Below are 18,526 nucleotides of genomic sequence, written 5' to 3'. Positions count from 1 at the left end.
GGAAGAACTCTGAAGGCCACTTGCCTGCAGTAGCTCAGTGTCTAGCTGCTTCATCCCTTCCTTTTTGCCCAAATCCTGGTTCCCATCCGCATGTGTTAGTTCATTTGGCATTCCACCCTGGAGGGACACAGAGCATCCCTTCTTATGCACTGGACTACAGCCTGGACCGCAGTCCTCACCTGGTCAGTGAAGCTCTTGACACCTTCTGTGTTTCAGGATCTATACTTCACCAATATAATTGGAGCAGATTTGGGATAAGGGTGTCCAGTTTGAGTTTGCTTGATCTAAAATCATGGAGACACCAAAATAAACATGAGGTAACTTTAAACGATCAGAGAATTCAAGAGAAGAAGTGAAGTAGGTCCAAGCCAAATCACTAGTATAGAAATAAACCATGCCACAGTCTGCCATGACACTGAATAAATGAATGAATTCCCCATTCTCATATTGTCCTTTCACAACAGAAAAAGCAAAAGTAACCGAAGTAGTCTCAGGAACTGAAGGCCGCTACTACCTCCACATTTTTTACTTTGTAGATATATTAATATTTATTTATGGTAGTGGACTCCTGGAAGAAGTGGAGATTGCTATTGTAAGCCTGTTATGAGGTATCTTGAACTTTTGGGTTAATATTTCTGTATGCACACAAGTAGCAACAGGTTTTCTTTCCTTTGTTTCATTTAGTTCTGGTTTGATCTACAAAAAGCTCAGAAGTCAGGGTCAGAATGGTACTTCCCTGGCAATACTTTTTTTCTAAATTTTAATTTTGACATGTCATTCAGATAAAACTTCAAAGATGAAATTGCACGGAAACGTACGCTCTTAACTTTTCATCTTTTTGCAAATGGTATAAAAACAAGCTGAGAATTATTTAATGCATCGTATTTCAGAGGTGGGTAGGAAGGGATTAAAGCACTTCAAGTAGTGAATGAGCCGTAACTATATTCTCTGCAGCTGTTCAGTTCACTCAGGATTGCACTAATGATTCAGTCACTAAGACTGACAGGAGACTTGGAATGAACCTCAGTGGCAATCTGTAGAGAATTCCTCAAAAAGTACAGTCACAATGTGGGTAGCCAGTGCAGGTATAACTGTGTTCTTTTCATCAACAGGGAATAGAATTTTGGTTTAGTACCATGAAGAAAATATAAGACATCAACTGATGGGGAGTTGGGTTAGTAATGTAATAATCTCCATTTGTTCTAAATTATTTCTTTTCTGTCTATTCCTACTTTCTGCGTCCTAAAGAGTCTGAAGCAGAAATCAGGTTGGTCTTAATTTTGCAGTTACAAATACCTTATTAAACTGCAAGCCACCTTCTGACTACCTATTTCTCTTGTATTCCTGGGATGTTGCTCAGCTTAGTACCAAATTCTAACGGTATTTATGCATGCAAAGTTACTAAGCACAGCAAAGTCTATTTTCATTTATTATGTAAGCTTTCAAACTACATCAAGACTATTTACTACATTTTTTTCCCATTTTCCAATTTTGTATTTCTCTCTTAGTGGAAGTGAGTTTCCTGAACACACAGTTTCATCCTGGTTCAAAGATTCAGGCAAGTTTTAGAGCTAATAATATTATGGAGGAAGTTAAGCAGATTAATGACATCCTATGGAGCTAATGTATGAGCCGAGCAAAGTGAAAAGATTTTTTGCGTGCAAGGAGATATAGTGCTGTTAGTGGTATGTACGAGGGCTATGAATACAGCTGTGCACATTATTTACACTCATACTTAACCATTACCTGTTATAAGGATATATTCAACTGCATGTGCAAACTCTAACACTTCAGTTCCCACATGTGAAGAGTATGAGGAACATTATTTTTCTGTGTTGACTGCTGGTGATGAAATTAATTTAAATAAAATTCTCTTGAATCTCAAGAAGTGAGGCAATATGATGACAGTTGGTCACATAGTTTTATATCCTTGAATTTTTCTTAAGAAGGACAGTAGAACATTCCCTCTGAGAAAGGGGAATGGAAATGTTTTATGTGCTTTTTTTTCAGTGCTGACCTGAAGAAAAAAAAAAAAAAAGAGAGAGGAAAACAAGCCTATGGTCAAATAATTATACCAGCAAATGTCTTCATTTGCACCTGAAGTGAAATGCTTCTACCAGATTTTGAAGACAGACAGATATCCATTTAAGAACTGGTAGAGAAATTCAATAATTTTCTAATTACTCTGTTGTAAAGCGTTGTCAGAGACCTAGTGGCTAAACAAGCAGAGCAGCTTTGGTAAATGTTTCAACTGAAATGTTGAAGTTTTTTACTCTGAAACAGTTATAAAACGAGAATCTGAAAAATTTCTGTCTCTCCAAGATTCAACTGCTGTGTTTTAGCCTTTCCTTCGTGAAAATATTTGCTCACTCACACCCCTCCTGCCAAAACCCAGGATAAAAGTATTCCGTACCCATAAATTTTTTTTCCTTTCATAGTTCAAGGTATGGCTTAAATGATGTCTTGGTGTCTTTTAGTCTCTTACTCTCTGGTTCTACAACTATGGCTTAGGAATTGTTGCTTCTCCCGATATTAAAACTTAACTCATTAAGACAGATTTTGAAATGTGATGAAATGTTATAAAAGTATAGATTTGATAGAGTATTTTAATAATGTCTGTAGCATGTCTTGGACTTTTTCAGGTAAGAATGTAATTTTTTAAACACTCTAATTATACTCTACGCCTTAGTTCTTAGTGGTTTCTTTGGAGTCACCAGAATAAACTTGGTAAATAAGAAGAATTTTTTACAATAGGCTAAAAAAGCATAGCAGCATGATCGGGAAGGTTGCATTGCAGAATTATTTCCCCACTCCTTAAACACATCTATACACAGTCACTTCTCTGAAAAATGTGTAGTAGTTTGTAGTGACCACTTCGGACTCTTGTGAGCAATTCACTTGTAAGAGTGAATCAAGTGCCTCTCTGCCCATTCTCTGTCTGGCACACATCCTGCTTTTTTTGTTGTTGTGATTAGAAAGACACACTATTATTAAATACCAATTATAGCATTTGGTCCAGTTTTCTGACATTCATTCACATATGAATGATGCTGTTGGGAATTTGTTGTGTAACCCTCATTATGCCTGCCAACCTTTTGTTCCGAACTCTTCTTAAGCACAAAACATGAAAATGCCCTTAGCTTTTTTTAATGTGTTCTTTTTCTCACGAGCTTTGTTCTTGGTTGAAACTGAGAAAACAAATGGCATTTGGGAACCTTAGGTTTTTATCTTTATTGGTATCTTTAGAGAGAGTATAACATTTCTCTCTCTTTGTTTTAAGCAATTGTTTTGGGTTTAATCATATTTTTGCTGTCTGCCACTGTTCATTTAAGTGAGCAGCTGAAAAGAAACAATCTACTCCTCCTTTCCACACCACTTTGGTAACGCCGACTAGAAATAGAGTAATTCTCCCACTTTCAAGGTGGTCTGTTTCATGTTAGTCTGTTCTTATGCTGCAATTGTTGTATTGTCTACTGGATAATAGAGCACTATGACAAACATGCCGCGTTTGGTTGCCTTTCATCTTCTCTCCTTTGGGAGAATCTTTTCAGTCTGGTAGAATTTTGTGTGTCCTTTGGATCAGCACTGGGGAACAATCATGGTTTTGTAATTCCAGAGATTATTATCTGTGGTATTCTTGCACTGTTTGTTGAAGAAACTGGAAAACATGTTTTGAATGAGATGGGACTGAGGAAGAAGAAAGGGCCATCCCATTCCAGAAAACCAGTTGAATACCACCCTGGAGAGTTGTTCTGAGAGATGCGAGGCAAGCCACTTAACCCAAACTTTTCTCAGACAACTTCATGGGTTGTGAGTCCAACTTGCAGTTGAAAGGCTGCATTTAGGCTGTGTAGCACCTTCACAGATGAATCTGAAGTCAGGAGCTGTGTGGTGAACATATGAAAGGCAATATGATGGTAAGTACTGTTAAGTATATTAAGTGGGGTAGCTGGAGCCTAGTATACACTTTTATTCTGCATCTCTGAGAAAATACCATCTTTTACCTAAGAAAGAAGTTTTGAAAATAAGTTAATTATACTTTTGAAGTACTCGCATCCTGTGTCAATGAAGACTGTAGGAGAGCCAATGAATAGGCTGATGATTCCCATTGGGAGCGAGGTTTCAGCTTTGTATAGTAAATAAAATCTAGGGCTATTCATTCAACCCCTTAGACAAAACACAACATTGAAGAGTTACTCACTGAGTGAACGCTGTCCATCTTCTGAACAGAACAAAGCCAGAATCTTTCAGGAAAAATATGTGAATACATTCCAAAAATGTAAATTCATAAAGCGGTTAAATTAAGGCTTATAGGCATTTCATGTTTTTAAGGGTTTGATCTGCAAACTTAATGTTCTTTTAGCACTGTGTGTTTCTGTGTTTAGTATAGGTACACATACATACACAGATTTGTTCCAGTTTGACAGTCCTTCACATGTTGTTTAGTGTGTTTGATTAGCATAATCACTGTGTCATTATTTCTCACTAGCCTTAGCATATGCAAATTCTTATCTTTTGACTGACAACCATTATTAGACAATCAGAGTATAAGGATTTGCATAATCTCTGTGTGGTTACAGTATTTCTGTGCGATACCACTGTGAATGCAAATCCTTTTGCTCTGACTGGTTTCTGTATATTCAAGCAGTTTGCCAGAAATACTGCTGCTGCCTCAGCATCTCATTGCCAAGTGGGAAAATATAAAAGAAAAAAATAACAAAAAAGAAAGCAAGAGAGAAATACTAGAGTCACATCAGAAGGTGACTAGACAATTGCTACAATTAAATAGCTCCATTAAAAAAGAGAAAAAAAATAAGATAAATCCTTATACTCTTATAAGACTTCAACAAGAGAATAAAAAGTTTACTTTGGAAATTCAATCTGAAGTACTGTTCAAGTTACATAAACCAGTTACATTGTTTGGGAAGTGACTACAGTTTTCTTTTTGATAGAGATCACTTTTGTAAAGAAAAGTAATTCTTCTGTAAATATTGCACATTATTGTAGTCGTTGCAAGTATTTAATGTGAATTATTTTATATTTAACTAGGTTGAGTAATATTTCAGTTTTATGTACATGAAAAGCATCAGGTTAGTTCTACCCTGTTTCATTGATAAAAGCAGAAATGGTAGACACTAAGAAAAGATGTGTAATGCTGAGTTCAATTCACTGCATAATTATTCACCATAATTACTAGGGCAATACTGAATAAATTAGCTGTAAAAGGATAAACCATGCATGGTAGCACATCTAGAACATGTATTTTAACCATTTGACATCATATTGTTCTACTTCCACATGAAACCAAAGTACTGTTGAACATTCTTTTTTTGTGTGTTTAATTATGCTTACTAAGCTCTTCCCATCATTCCTTTTGAATTGTGTTCTTTGGTTAGTTTGTAAGATTCTTATTCCCAGATTAACGTGATGTTGGAAAAAAACCCCTGGACTGCTAGCCCTAACAATGGGACGTATTTCTTATGGAAATACAGAACGTCAAATATACTTAGGATCAAACCACTGAGCTGTTGTTGAACTATTCTGTTTCTGACCTGAACACCAGTATATTAAGAATGTGTCAAGTAGATTGTAAGTTATAGGTCTGACATTTCTGGAAAGCATCAGACCTACTACATGTGCTGCACAGATTGGGTTTTTTTTAACATGCACAGTTAATAAATACTTTCAAGAGTTTTGAGATGGATGTGCACAAGCAGAAATGAACTGCAGTGTGTGACACCCAGTAGTTCCAATACTTGCTGGAAGTTTTAGACCTGTTGCACATGCTTTGTCCAGCTTGAATGCGCAGCTGCAGTAGGTGCCAAATATCTCCTGGAGAAGAAGGAGCTACCACTCAGCTCCTACTACTCAGCTGATCAATGTCCATAATATAGGCACTCCATACAGGCAATACAAGGCTGAATGTCCAGCAGTTCTCCAAAACATCAGAGTTTCTGCATAAGTAATAACAATGTAATGTGATATAATATGATATAGTATTACTGCATCTGTACAATTGACCAGCGTGATTGCAGGGGAAATGTTTCTGCGTCCTTGATGTTACTGAGAGAGGATCTGCTCAATTCTCAATTGGAAATAGTCAAATTATGCCCTGAGAAAATTTCTGGTTCAAAAAGTCCCCCAGCTATAAATGATAGTGTCTGTACATGATTGAGGAGGTTTCCTATAGCTTTTAGTAACTGCTCTTCCGGGTTTCTACTAGTATGTCACAATTATAGTGCAGTAGGCAGTTTTATGTTTGAACGGTTTGGTGTTAAAACTGCATGCGTCATGCAGTTTTAAAAATGGATTCAGTTCACCAGTAAGTATAAACTCTGGAGCATATGACAACATTTTGTTCTTTTTTGCTTGGTAAGGCATTGTGTATGTGGTTGGTACAGGATTTACGCTGTTTCCAGTGCTCTTACTCGTTTCACCATTTGTTGGAACATAAAAAAATGAATGAAATGAGCCCCTACTGAGTTATCTTTATTCCTTATCAACTTTACAATTAAGATGTTCACATAAGCCTCAACTCATACGTGGAAATATTAACACCTTGCCTGCAACTATAATAATATTACAGTGTGCTTGTTTGACTTTATTTTTGTACTCACAATTAAATGTGTTTGTAGAAGTGCAGGCCTACGACAAGAAACCGTACTCAGAATATCATTCCTTTAACGTTATTTTCATTGTAACATTTCATTGTCTTAGCATCTGGATTTTAAGAACTTGTGAGAGGTGTTGGTAGCTGTGTTACTGAATTCATTTGAGTAATGGAGGTCAGACTTTTGGTGGGTAATCTTTTTGTAAATTACCACTAAAGTGTTCTACAGCATTTTTTTCCTGAGAGCTTCAATGACCTGAGGTGTTTTTCTGCTCACTTAGCATAGGACTGTCATGGTTTAACCCCAGATGGCAGCTGAACACCACTCAGCCACACGGTCACTCCTCCTCCCTACCCTCTCTCCATCCACCAGTGGGATGGGGAGGAAAATCGGAAGAAAAGGTAAAGCTCTTGGGTTGAGATAAAGACAGTTTAATAGGATAGAAAAGAAAGATCATGATGATGATAATAATAATAATAATATACAAAACAAGTGATGCGCGGTGCAATTGCTCACCACCTGCTGACCAATACCCGTCCCATTCCCAAGCAGTGATCCCACCCTCCGTCTGGGGTTAAACCACGACAAGGACCATAGTGATTTGAGTCAATCTTTTGCAGGTAATTTGTTTGCTTTTGAGGTAAATATGGTTCTGTACTTCTTTGACTGTTTTAGGGCTACCATATGTTCTGAACAGGCTCTGGGCATCCACATTATCATCATCCTTTGACCTGGATGCTTTTATTTATAGACATTAGTGCAATTCTATTAGTTTACAGCCAAACTCAAGCATTTGAAATGCTCATGTCATGCCCCTTGGTTTTAATATACAATTAAAAAAATAAAAATAACTCCTTTTGGTTTATATCCTTTTGCAATTTGAGCTTTTATGGATCAAACTTCCATGTTTTCCTTCGCTATCAGTTGTTGTTGTTGTTTTTAAGTAAGGCATACTCTCATGCCTCTGGGATAAGAACTCACGTAAAAAGGACTAATAAAAATTATATATATTAACAATTTGTTTAAATACAGGAGGAGCTATGTGTTTGAATTTCAGTTTCAGCATAAAAAAATTCTCCACCAAAAAAAAAAAGAACACTTAGTAATTGTTGGTGGAAATTATGTAAAATTTACATTTCCAAAGGAAAATTTCTCTGTAGGTAAAATTTACCAGCCTGGGTTCTGCCTTCTGCAGATATTTAATGAAATTTAATGAGAGGGAGACTTGGCTACAGAAGGCCCTCAAGGACAGCAGCTATGGTGATTCTGGAAAAGTTGCCCAGGCAGGTAGGATAACACGGGATCTCCTGGGTCAACTTCTCGGTGATTTGGTGGCAGATGTTTCATCCATAAGAATTCATGCAACAGCCGTTCCTTTCATCTGCAGTCCACCAAAAAAAAAAAAAAAAAAAGAGGTCTTTCATGCTTTTCATGCTCTATGGTAAGCACCAGAACAAAGAAGAACGCAGCTAAGGTCATTGATCTGATAACGTTGAATTTGAAACAAGCAAGCAAAACCACATGAAAGCGGTAAGGTCAAAGCTAAGAAAAGAGTATGGGGCCAACTTCTGCCTTGCCCTTGCTTTAAGCCTGGGTTTTGCTGAAGTACAGTAAGGCCCTGAAAATCTTGGGGAAGGAATACAGTATTTGATCAAAGAAAGTAAATAATACCGTGTTGCCACAAATTTCAGCTTGAATAATTAAAACATAGATGATATTATTGCTGTGCATTTTATTTATTGAAAACAAAAGTTAGCTGAATAAAATATGAAACCTTTCATATTTATCTTCGTTGCCCAAACTAGCCGTTACCTTACAGTCTGCAATGAACCTTGAGCAATGTCCTACCCCTAGACTGACTGCAAGGAAAAGTGTGACACAGCCTGTGTTACATAGTAAGATAGACCTAGTGCTGGAGAGTAGAAAAGCAAAAGGTAGTGGACAAGTCAAACACAGGGCAGCTCACCCTTTTTGTGTTGTAACTTATATTGGTGAGAGGAAGTAAAGGGTGATCTTGCAAACCACGCTCTCCTGCACGTTTTTGACAGCTGAATCACCATCTTTCATGTGAATTCCAAATCTCTCTGTCCTTCACTGTAAATGGCAGTAAATTAGGAAGAACTTCTTTCTTTAGAAGAAGTTCAAAATTTAGGAGGAAGTTCCTTACAATGAGGGTGGTGAGACACTGGAACAGGTTGCCCAGAGAGGTGGTGGAGGCCCCATCCCTGGAGACATTCAAGGCCAGGCTTGGTGAGGCTCTGAGCAACCTGATCTAGTTGAAGATGTCCCTGCTTACTGCAGGGGGGTTGGACTAGATGACCTTTAAAGGTCCCTTCCAACCCAACACATTCTATGATTCTATGATAAATTAAATCAGTTGCATCTAAGAAATAAACTAAAAACGCAATGATTGTCATATAGCACTAGAAATGAGTAAAAAGCAGATTTTATGAAAGTATATCACGGTAACTTTTATTTTGAAAGCAAATACCATTTACCTAAGTTGAAATACAATTTATATGTGTAATTAGTAACATTCAATGAGCCTAGAAGTGCTTGGAGATTCGGTTAAGTATCTCACCACTTGCTGATTATCTCAGCTACATGATATTATTTCCCTCTTTATACTTCCCTGCAATCCTTGCTCTCTATTTTCTGGCAATCAGCTGCCTCTCTTTGTTCCTCTGACTCTCAGCAGGGCTCCTCTCTGTCTTCCAGGGTCTGTGATATCCGAGTGCTTATCATGCTGCACCTAGGTATCCTGTTACCTCTTTCAAATTTCCTGCATAAAACTTCTAGAGGCTTATCTGGTGCTTTTAGGTGTTTATTTGAAAATTTATGTATTGGTGGTGTTTCCCAAATGAAATCTTCAGGAAAAAAATAATAATGTCAAATATCACTCCGGCAATTCTGCCCCTCCAGCTTTATTAGAATCTGGGGCTAAGTTTTGAAGTTTAATTCTGCTTTGCAGTATCAAAGAGCAATTGGCAGAGAAGAGATTCTTACTTTGAAGCAGCTTTTCTTAATCAACTTGGAGGCTATCCAGAACACTTCTTCATTTAGAGCCATAAACACAAATCATCCAGTTCACAATGAGGCCATGTAGCTGTATATCTAGAAGTCCACATCTTTAGAAAGAGAAAGGGAAGTGTGCAGATGGATTTCTGTATCGGCAGATGAAAAAGGGAAAATCTGTGGAGTGATTAGGAAAGAAACTCCACATTTTCCCGTGAGATCAAAATAAAATTAAATCCAAAATAGACCGACTATTCCACACCTTCATGATTTTTCTCAATTCTACAATTTGTCTCATTCTCAATATGTGAGCATCAGTTCCCCCAGAATTCCAACCCCGTTTGGAGCTAGAATTCTTACTGCGAAGATGGGCAAATCCAATGCAAAAAATCAGTTGGTCCATCTTGTGAACCATGGTGATACCTTTCATATAACCCTCAGAGAGCTTCTTTGTTGGCTTTCCTAACTTATGGCACTTGTGAGATAATGTGAAAGAGCTTAGCATGTTAACGCTGAAGGCTAAACTAATAGTATCTCACAGCTGTGGTTAACGGAAAGGCAAACAGTTATGCTGGATCAAAGAATGCACAATTTCGTGTTATCATGTGCTGACTTATTCATATATCTGAGCTTGAGGTTTCCCTAAGTATTTTAGACCTGCAGTGGCAAAAGGAACAGTGCCTAAATTTCTCCAAACTTCATCAGCAGCAAAACAGCATCAGTTAAGACCAGGTCATGCTTTAGTGTTGCAAATCACAGGATACAGGTTTATTGGTTCTGCTGGTATAAGAAGTAATCTCTTGGGTAGTGGAGCAGTTGAAAAAAGAAGAGCTGTTACTGTCTATTTACTTTCTTATGTGGTGGTGTTTTTTTCTGGTCTATACAATAGTATTTTGGGATCGTGGACTTTTTCAAGATCATGTTACTGAGTAAAAGGAGTGCCCCAGCACATGATTTGATCACCACAGAGTAAAAGGAGTGCCCCAGCACATGGTTTGATCACCACAGGAAGTCTTACACAGGGTGCTGTAGTGTTTCAGAGCTTGATATACTCTCACCTTAGCCATCAGTGTTATTTTAGGGTTATGTTACAGTGGCACCCCTAGTTCCTAGGTAGCATTGGTGTTCTTCTATGCTGACAGTTGCACAAATGTATGAGGTGTTTTACTGTCACATCAAATTGAAGAGGATGTTCAACCTGAGCATTTCTTCCAAACCTTTCTATAAAGCCCTGACGTTTACCTTGTTCTTTTTTTTTTTTTTTTTTTTACAAATCTGAATTTCTTTTCAGCAGGAGTTAGTTTAATGACCTATTTCATATCTGACACTGAACAGCTGTCAAGTGATGCAAAACTTCTGTAGTGATCTGTTCTGGATGCACTGCAATAGAAGCCATGACTGTCTGCCATTACATCTTCTATGAATAATTGATTAAGGAAAAGCTCTGATTCTTTATTTATCAAATAACGCTTTGCTAACAGACTAGAAAAAAGTGAATTGTGGGGACATGAGCACGGAAAAAGTTGGGTTTTTTCTCAAGACACGTACAAATTATGCTGTGTGAATACTGGTTGTCATCAAAGTTAGACAGTTAGTTGTATTGTGTGTCATAAAAGTCTGTGATTTTGTAACAATACAATTTAAAGATAAAAACTATCAGTGGCCTTACAAAGTTGCTGTAAAGCTATTCCTAGATTTTAAAAATAGCTAAATAGCTGTGAAATGCTTTTTGTGAAAAAGAAATATAAATATTTTTGACCAGTGAATTTGGGGAAGTTGATTTCAATCTGCCACATAAAAACAGTCTCTTGGGTAGCCTTATGGGTTGCTGACTTGCAGACACTGACAGATCGGCGTTCTGGTAGAGGCTAGTTCAGAATAATGCTTTTCAGGAAAGGAAAAATTCATCCTTCAAATAGGGTTTATTCAAAATGATTTCTTCTAAACGGCTGTGAAAATAATCTTTGGAGGATTTGGATTTCTTGCAGGTTGTGTAGCAGTTGTTTTGTGGAAAAGATTGATTTATTAGTTCCTGGGAAATAATTATTTTTTTCATAATACTGAGCTATTCTGTTTTATTCTGGAATTATTTGTATATAATATTCCTTCACATTTCCATTGATCCTTCTTTTAGTAATTTTATGTAAAATATTTTTGTTTCATTTAGTGCACTAGCTTTTGTATGATATCAAAAAACATAAATTGGTGTTTTGATAGGTGAACTTGTTCAACATTTACAGCTTTTATCTTTCTTCAGTAAAGGGAGATTGGCGCGTATAGAATTGAACTAAGGACGTGTATTTCAAGATACCTAATGACACTTTTCTTTGCTCCTCTTTGTAAAACTCTTTATTACCTCTTTGTAAAACTGTATGAAGAAGAAATACTTATTTTTGAAGAAAAATAATAGTTTTCTGTAGTGTGGGGTGTGGTATGGCATAATGCAGTAACTGTTTTGAGACTATAGATAACATAGCATACAGTGGAACGGCAAAAGCTTTTATTTTTCTTTTTATTCTCTCTTTACAGATGGACCCAATTCAAAAAGCTGTAATAAATCATACATTTGGGGTTCCTCTTCCTCATAGAAGAAAGCAAATCATATCATGCAACATTTGCCAGCTGAGATTTAATTCTGATGTAAGTCGATCATTTTGTATCAGATTAGAAATATGTACTTATCTTCTAGGATGTGCCGTAATTTGCATAAATTGAACCTAAATGAAATGTTGTGATTTCGGTTTGTGGCTCAGCAGATGAAAAGGCTGTAGGATGCTTCAAATAAACACAATTATTTGGTAGTGTTTATACACCCGGCCAGATTTTCCCTGCGGATATATTCCTGCAAGCTCATCAACTTCAGTTGTGCTGCACAGAGTGTAAATAGGAAAATGGATTGATCCATTACTGCTAATAAGGCTGAAATATTTGCTGGGTCCTAATTCTTCTACCAGTCCTGGTTATGTTTGCCTTCCTTTTCAGTCTGTAAATGTTACGAGTTATTCAGATATACTTCGAGTCCTTGTGGATCTACCTTCCTTTTTCTACCTTTACAATATCTCTAAAGCTCTAAAAAGAAAAAAAAAAAGCAGGTGATTTTTTTTTTTTCAGTTGGCTTCTACCTACATCCTCTCACTTCTCCAGCAAGCTGAACTCTCTAATACACAGAGGAAACCTGTACCCCACAATTACCCAAGGAAGCTGTGCTGTGGTGCTTCTTGCCAAGGAGTACGTGTTCTGTCACAGAAAAGCCGCTTGGAATTTAACTCCTTTATTTCCTTCTCCAAGATCACTGCGTGTGCAGACAAAACCTGACATAGTACAACACAATTTATTCTGCTATTCTAGTCTCTCCAGGAAGTTTCTAGACATGGGCATTGCTGTTGGAAACTTACCTTCCCCTACCAAATGTCTTTCATTTACTACCGGTTTTACTAATTTAAATATGGATTTATTCTATCAGAATTTATTCTGTCAGAATAAAAATGTTTGAATTTAGAGTGAGGACTAACCCAAAAACATCCATGAGACATCCATGCTAGTCATATGAAGAAATGGAATAATTCTTGTGTGATGCTACTTCTTTGTAGGCAGTATTTATGTACGGTTTGTACCTATTTTTAGTTTATCGATTATTTATCAAAACCACGAACTTGTCAAAAACTTAAATTGAACCTTGAAACATTCTTCTAAGGATCGGCCACCTAGGGGTTAAAAATAATGCAGGTCTTTTCATTCCCCTTAGCTTTTTATTCCTTAGAAATAATTTTAACAAGATCTTAATTTCCAGACCAGTCAGCATCATGTACTTACTATCACTGATGACTCCAGATTTTCTAGTTCATGGACTGAATGGACACCTTCCTCTTATAACATTGACAGTGGTGCAAGGAAGGGTTAGACATTCTCTGGGCCTGTCGTGTCCCTCACAGATAAAAATAGAAGAGTCAAATTAGGCTCTTTCAATTAGAAGCCAGATGCTAGAATTAGGACTGTAGATACTGAGCCATTCATGGGGAGGGGACGACAGAGACTTCTGGGCCACAGTGCATGCCACTGACTAAGCAGCCCAGCTAATCACTCATAATTTTCATCTTTGTCTTGGGGAAAAAGCACGTCACACGGAATCATACATAGTATATAGCTGCATGAGACGTCAAGCACCTCGGTGTTACATACTAAAGCGAAACACCTCCTTTCACAGAGGGTATACCGTTTGTTAGTCTGCAAGAAGATCTAGACAAAAGAAAGGATGAATACATCATTAAAATGACTCAGTCATTAGCAGATACACAACTTGGATTGATACACGGGATGGAAAATTTTCCAGCTGACAGGAGCTAGGCATTTTCCAGAATAAAATGTTTGAAATAAAAATTCCTCTACACAGAAGCAAACAAGATATCAGTGGACACTAATACTTCTTATGCATGGGACTGGTATGCTCCCATACTTTTCTGCTGCTCTTAGAAAGGATTCCAAAGAAGAGAGGGGGAAGAAGCAGTGGCCATTTTCAGAGTCATCTACAGTGCTCAAAAAGCTGGTTTCAGAAGAAATCTATTCATTTAGACTGTTCGCAGCAAACTCTTGGAAGAAAAGGTTTCAAGCAGATATTTAGTTGTCTCTTGACACCTTCAAGGTGACACACCTTCATAGACTTGAACTCCAATTTGCCAACACTGTTCAGTAGAACGTTGTTCTAATGCTCCCCTCTCTCAAAGCAGATCAATACCATTAACTTTTTGGAATGGGGAGACCTTCTTACTGAGTATCTTTCACTTTCCACTTTTAATATTCACCTAATTTTTAAAGCAAACCCAGTGTTTCTGATTGATGGAGAGATTACTATCCAAAAGCTGCCCATTGATTAACATGGGATGATATCTCTCTCCCTTTTCCCTACCACACAGAAGAGATTTAAGGGTATCTTTTTGATAGTCTCTTCTCATTCCAGTGCATATAGTTATTACTCCTGAAAATCACAAAGCGCTCTGCTGAGGCTTTTCGAGAAATAGTAAGTGGTCAGACTTCCACTGCAGTTTAGAAATGTGTTTCTGCAATGTGAAGGCAATAGGCAGAGCTAAGTTCCTCCGTTCCTTGGGTAGTTCTGTATGTCCAACAGTTTTTGAAGCAAAAATGCGCTAAACTAAAGATCTAATGTTGAGACTTAAAGGAAAGCTTGCTCTGAAGAAAAAGACCTATTAGCTATCATTTTCTGATAACTCTACTGTATGAATGGCAAGCACACACATTGTAATTTTTTCTTTTATTATTATGAAAAAGTTTCATTTACTGAATGTTCCTACCTTTCATTTTCATCATATTTTGTTGAACATGATTTAAAACCATAACAACAGTAAATAGCTTTTCTGTTCAGAAACCTAGGGCTTTGTGGCTTCTCTGCCAATACGTCTTTATTTTTAGATGCCAGAGATAGGACTTATCAGACAGTAATGATTAGAAATTCCATTTACCTACTGCACGACAATATTATGAAAATGTTTACAATAAAACTGGTCTGTGAGATTTTTCATTTTTGCAGAGAACACAGAATTTTCTCCCCTTTGATACAGATTTCTTTCAGAGCAGAAGAGCTTTTTTTTCTGGTTACACGGTATCAAAATTACATTCCAAAGAAAAATGAGAAAAGGCAGTACAATAGTCTAAAATCGTTTAGCTTCTTTCTAAAGGAGTTATCTATAAATCTTCATGACAGCTGTGTGTTCAGTATTTCTTTTTAAAATAAATCTTCTCATACAAGGGAAGGGAGGAATGAGCAAGTAACCAAAGCCTCTCCATGCTGAGAAAAAAACATTAGAACAGCAGAGGTAGGTTCTGTGGAGTCTGTTTCAAGCAGTGAATCTTTTTTTTTTTTTCTGTTTTTTTTTTTTTTTGCATTGAGAGAGATCTATCTGTAACATTTACATTCACATTGTTCATCCAATACAGGGCAAAACATTTAAGTATGTGCTTAGTTGCAAGTCTGTGAGTTGCCATTTAGACTTTGGCAGCTGCTGAGAGCTATTGCACCAGTTCAGAAGAACTGTTAAATGCATACTTTGTAGTAAACATTAAACATCTGCTAAAAGCACCCTGTAAAATGAAGTCCAGCTGGCTTCAGTAGGACAACTCATGTGCCTACAGATAGCTGTAGGAGTAAATTCTCTGATAACACGTCCAATCACTAAAAAAAAAACCCCACAACCAAACCAAACTAAACCAAAAAACCCAAACAAACAACCCAATGGTTTGGAAAAAAAGAACTTGCTAAATTTTCCTCATGTTTTTGATCACCTGTCTTGACTTTTTGGTTTCACACATTTCCAATTTCATCAACTGATCAAGGCAGTGACAGTGTCTGTTAACAAGGTCAATTCTTGCAAAGGGATTCTCTCTTTCTCTTCCCTCTCATTTAATGCAGATGTCTGAGTGATAATCCAGCTTGCCGTTAGAGAAAGGTTGGGCAGTGTTTTTATGTACTCACAGGACTTAAATTCCATTATGATACATTGTAAAAATATTTCCAAATATGTTAGCCAGAAATTATTGTTTGACTTAAATAGCAACAGTAGTAATATTCTCCTGAAAGTCATGAACTGAATGCTCATTGTGGAGTCCTTATTTGTTGTGGTTTTACCTTGGTTTTCTCCATCTTTATAAAGAAAAGGTATCGATACATAGTTCAACGGTATGAAGTCGTCAGGATTCAAAAAGTGTCATTCCAATAAAATAATAGTGAAGGATTTTTTAGAGGATAAGCACGCACTATAGCTCCACAGGATTTTACTATGGTTCTAACTTTCATGGGGAAAGAAGCAGGACCAGAGGACATGTATCCCATTTAGGTTATGCTTGGTACCTAGAGCAAATGACTAAAGTATCAATTTGTAAGCACCTAAGGAATAATAAGGTGATAAGAAACAGCCAACATGAATTTGTCAGGAGCAAATCATGTCAAACCAATCTGATTTTCTTCTTTGACAGGGTAATTGGTCTAATGGATAATGGGGAATAAAGGGATGTGATATATTTTGGCTTTAATAAGGGTTGATGCAGTCCTATGTGACAGTCTTGTAAAGTAAGTAGGCGAACATGGTCCAGGTGAAATTGTTAAAAGTTGGTTGCACAACAGATTGAAAAACTGTACTGAGAGTAGTTGCTGATGGTTTCCTGTCAAAACAAAAGATCACTACAAGTCAGGATCTGCAGGAGTCTGTTCTGTGCTTGCTGCTACTCTAAATTTTCATTAGCAATGTGCCTGACACAATAGAAAGTACATACACCGGGCTTGTGGATGACACCTAGATGGAGGGTGGCAGGCACTTGATGGAAAGTGGCAAGTTCAGGATTGCAGTCCAAAATTATCTTCACCAGCTGGAGAAAATAGTCTGGAATTCTGACAAGTGCAGTAAATAAAAGCACAAACTATTGAGCTTAGACTGGAAAAATTAAACGTACAAGTAGTAAAATGAGAAATGTCTGGCAAAACGGGCAAAAATTATAGTGAATCACAATCCAAATATACATTAACAGTTGCTAATGGGGGAAGAAAAAAACAAAACACCCAACTAATTCTATGATAATGTTTTTTCCCCCCAAAATTGTTACATTTATCAATAGACAGGTAAGTATTCCACAGTATTTGAAATTGGCAATGCCTCAGGTGAAGAATTATTTACAGCAGTGGTTATCACACTTTAACAAAAGCATAATTAGTAGCAGAATTTAGAAGACATCCACTAGTATGACAAGATGTAAAAAAACTTTATTAGGGAAAGTAGAAAGAACTGGATAGATAGTGTATGAAAGGGGGTTAATAAGAGAACAGTGACTAATTGATATTTGCATTCCTTGGTTTTGATAGAAGAATAAATTTGATTAATTCTTCAGATTAATTTGATTCAATAATTTTTTTGTTGGAATATTTGGTGAAACAATTCCAGCTCTAACGGTAGTGAAGTTCTGGAAGGAAACGCATAGGGACATTTGTGGCCTCCCTGTTGGCAGAGGGGCTTAACAAATTAGACACCTGTTTCTGAGAATGGACAGGAAACGCTGAATGTAGCTTCAGAGCTGAGAGAGAGATTACGTGACCTCCTGCTCAACTAACTTACAAACCTGTTTCCGTGGTATGGAAGAGGTAATAGAGATTTCATTTCTTCTCCTTGCCAAGTGATGGTCACACCTGGCCTGTGGCCTCTGTTTGCAGAGAGAGGGACTTTCAAAAGTTGATCCATTAAGAACCAGGAAAGGCTGATACAGCTAGCTGCTTGAAGTTATTTAGCATTTCACCCTTCTGATTTCAACTTTCAGAGATACGCTTAAATGGTATTCGAAGCCACATGTACTATTTGCCTCAGTCGCTGTTCTGTGTGTGGCTATAACCACACGTTCTTATTCTTTGCATGTTTCATTGTGCCTCCAATTGTGGGTTAGATTTAGATTTCCAATTAACCTTTCTTTAGATTTAGAACCCTGCTTTGGTATAAAAGCAACAATTTCTGCTTGAATTGTAATGCACGGCTTCCTTAATCAAAGTCACTTCTTGCAGGTATTGCCAGCCATCAAGCACATTTATCTATTACCTCAGGACAATTTGACTTCTGGTCGTTCCAAACTGATGCATCTGCGTTCAGTGAGATCATCAGCCTGATTCTTTGAGGAGAGTCTCTTGAGCAAGCGTTTACAGATGCTCAGCATCCCCTTAAACTCAGTGTTACTCTGTGAGGGTATAGCATTAATTGCAGCACTTGTACCTCACCCAGAATAAAACTTCACCCAGAGTTAACTTAATTTTATTTATATATAAAATTATTTATATATATATATATAATTTATATAGGTATATAACTTCATATATCTATGTATATATGCTACTTCTTTCTAATAATGCACCATCT

General features: G+C 37.1%; 1 protein-coding gene across 4 annotated transcripts in view; it reads left to right on the top strand.

The window, feature by feature from the left end:
• Positions 1–18,526, top strand: part of ZNF385D (zinc finger protein 385D) — a 447,035-nt gene that overhangs the window by 333,981 nt on the left and 94,528 nt on the right. For all 4 annotated transcript variants that reach the window (XM_063325173.1, XM_063325175.1, XM_063325172.1 and 1 more), the window contains exon 4: positions 12,156–12,266. In XM_063325173.1, the coding sequence (XP_063181243.1) occupies positions 12,156–12,266 (111 nt within the window). The remainder of the gene's footprint in view (positions 1–12,155; positions 12,267–18,526) is intronic.

The sequence above is a fragment of the Chroicocephalus ridibundus genome, chromosome 2, assembly GCF_963924245.1.
Source record: "Chroicocephalus ridibundus chromosome 2, bChrRid1.1, whole genome shotgun sequence".
Taxonomy (NCBI): domain Eukaryota; kingdom Metazoa; phylum Chordata; class Aves; order Charadriiformes; family Laridae; genus Chroicocephalus; species Chroicocephalus ridibundus.
This window is presented reverse-complemented; position numbering and strand designations above follow the sequence as displayed.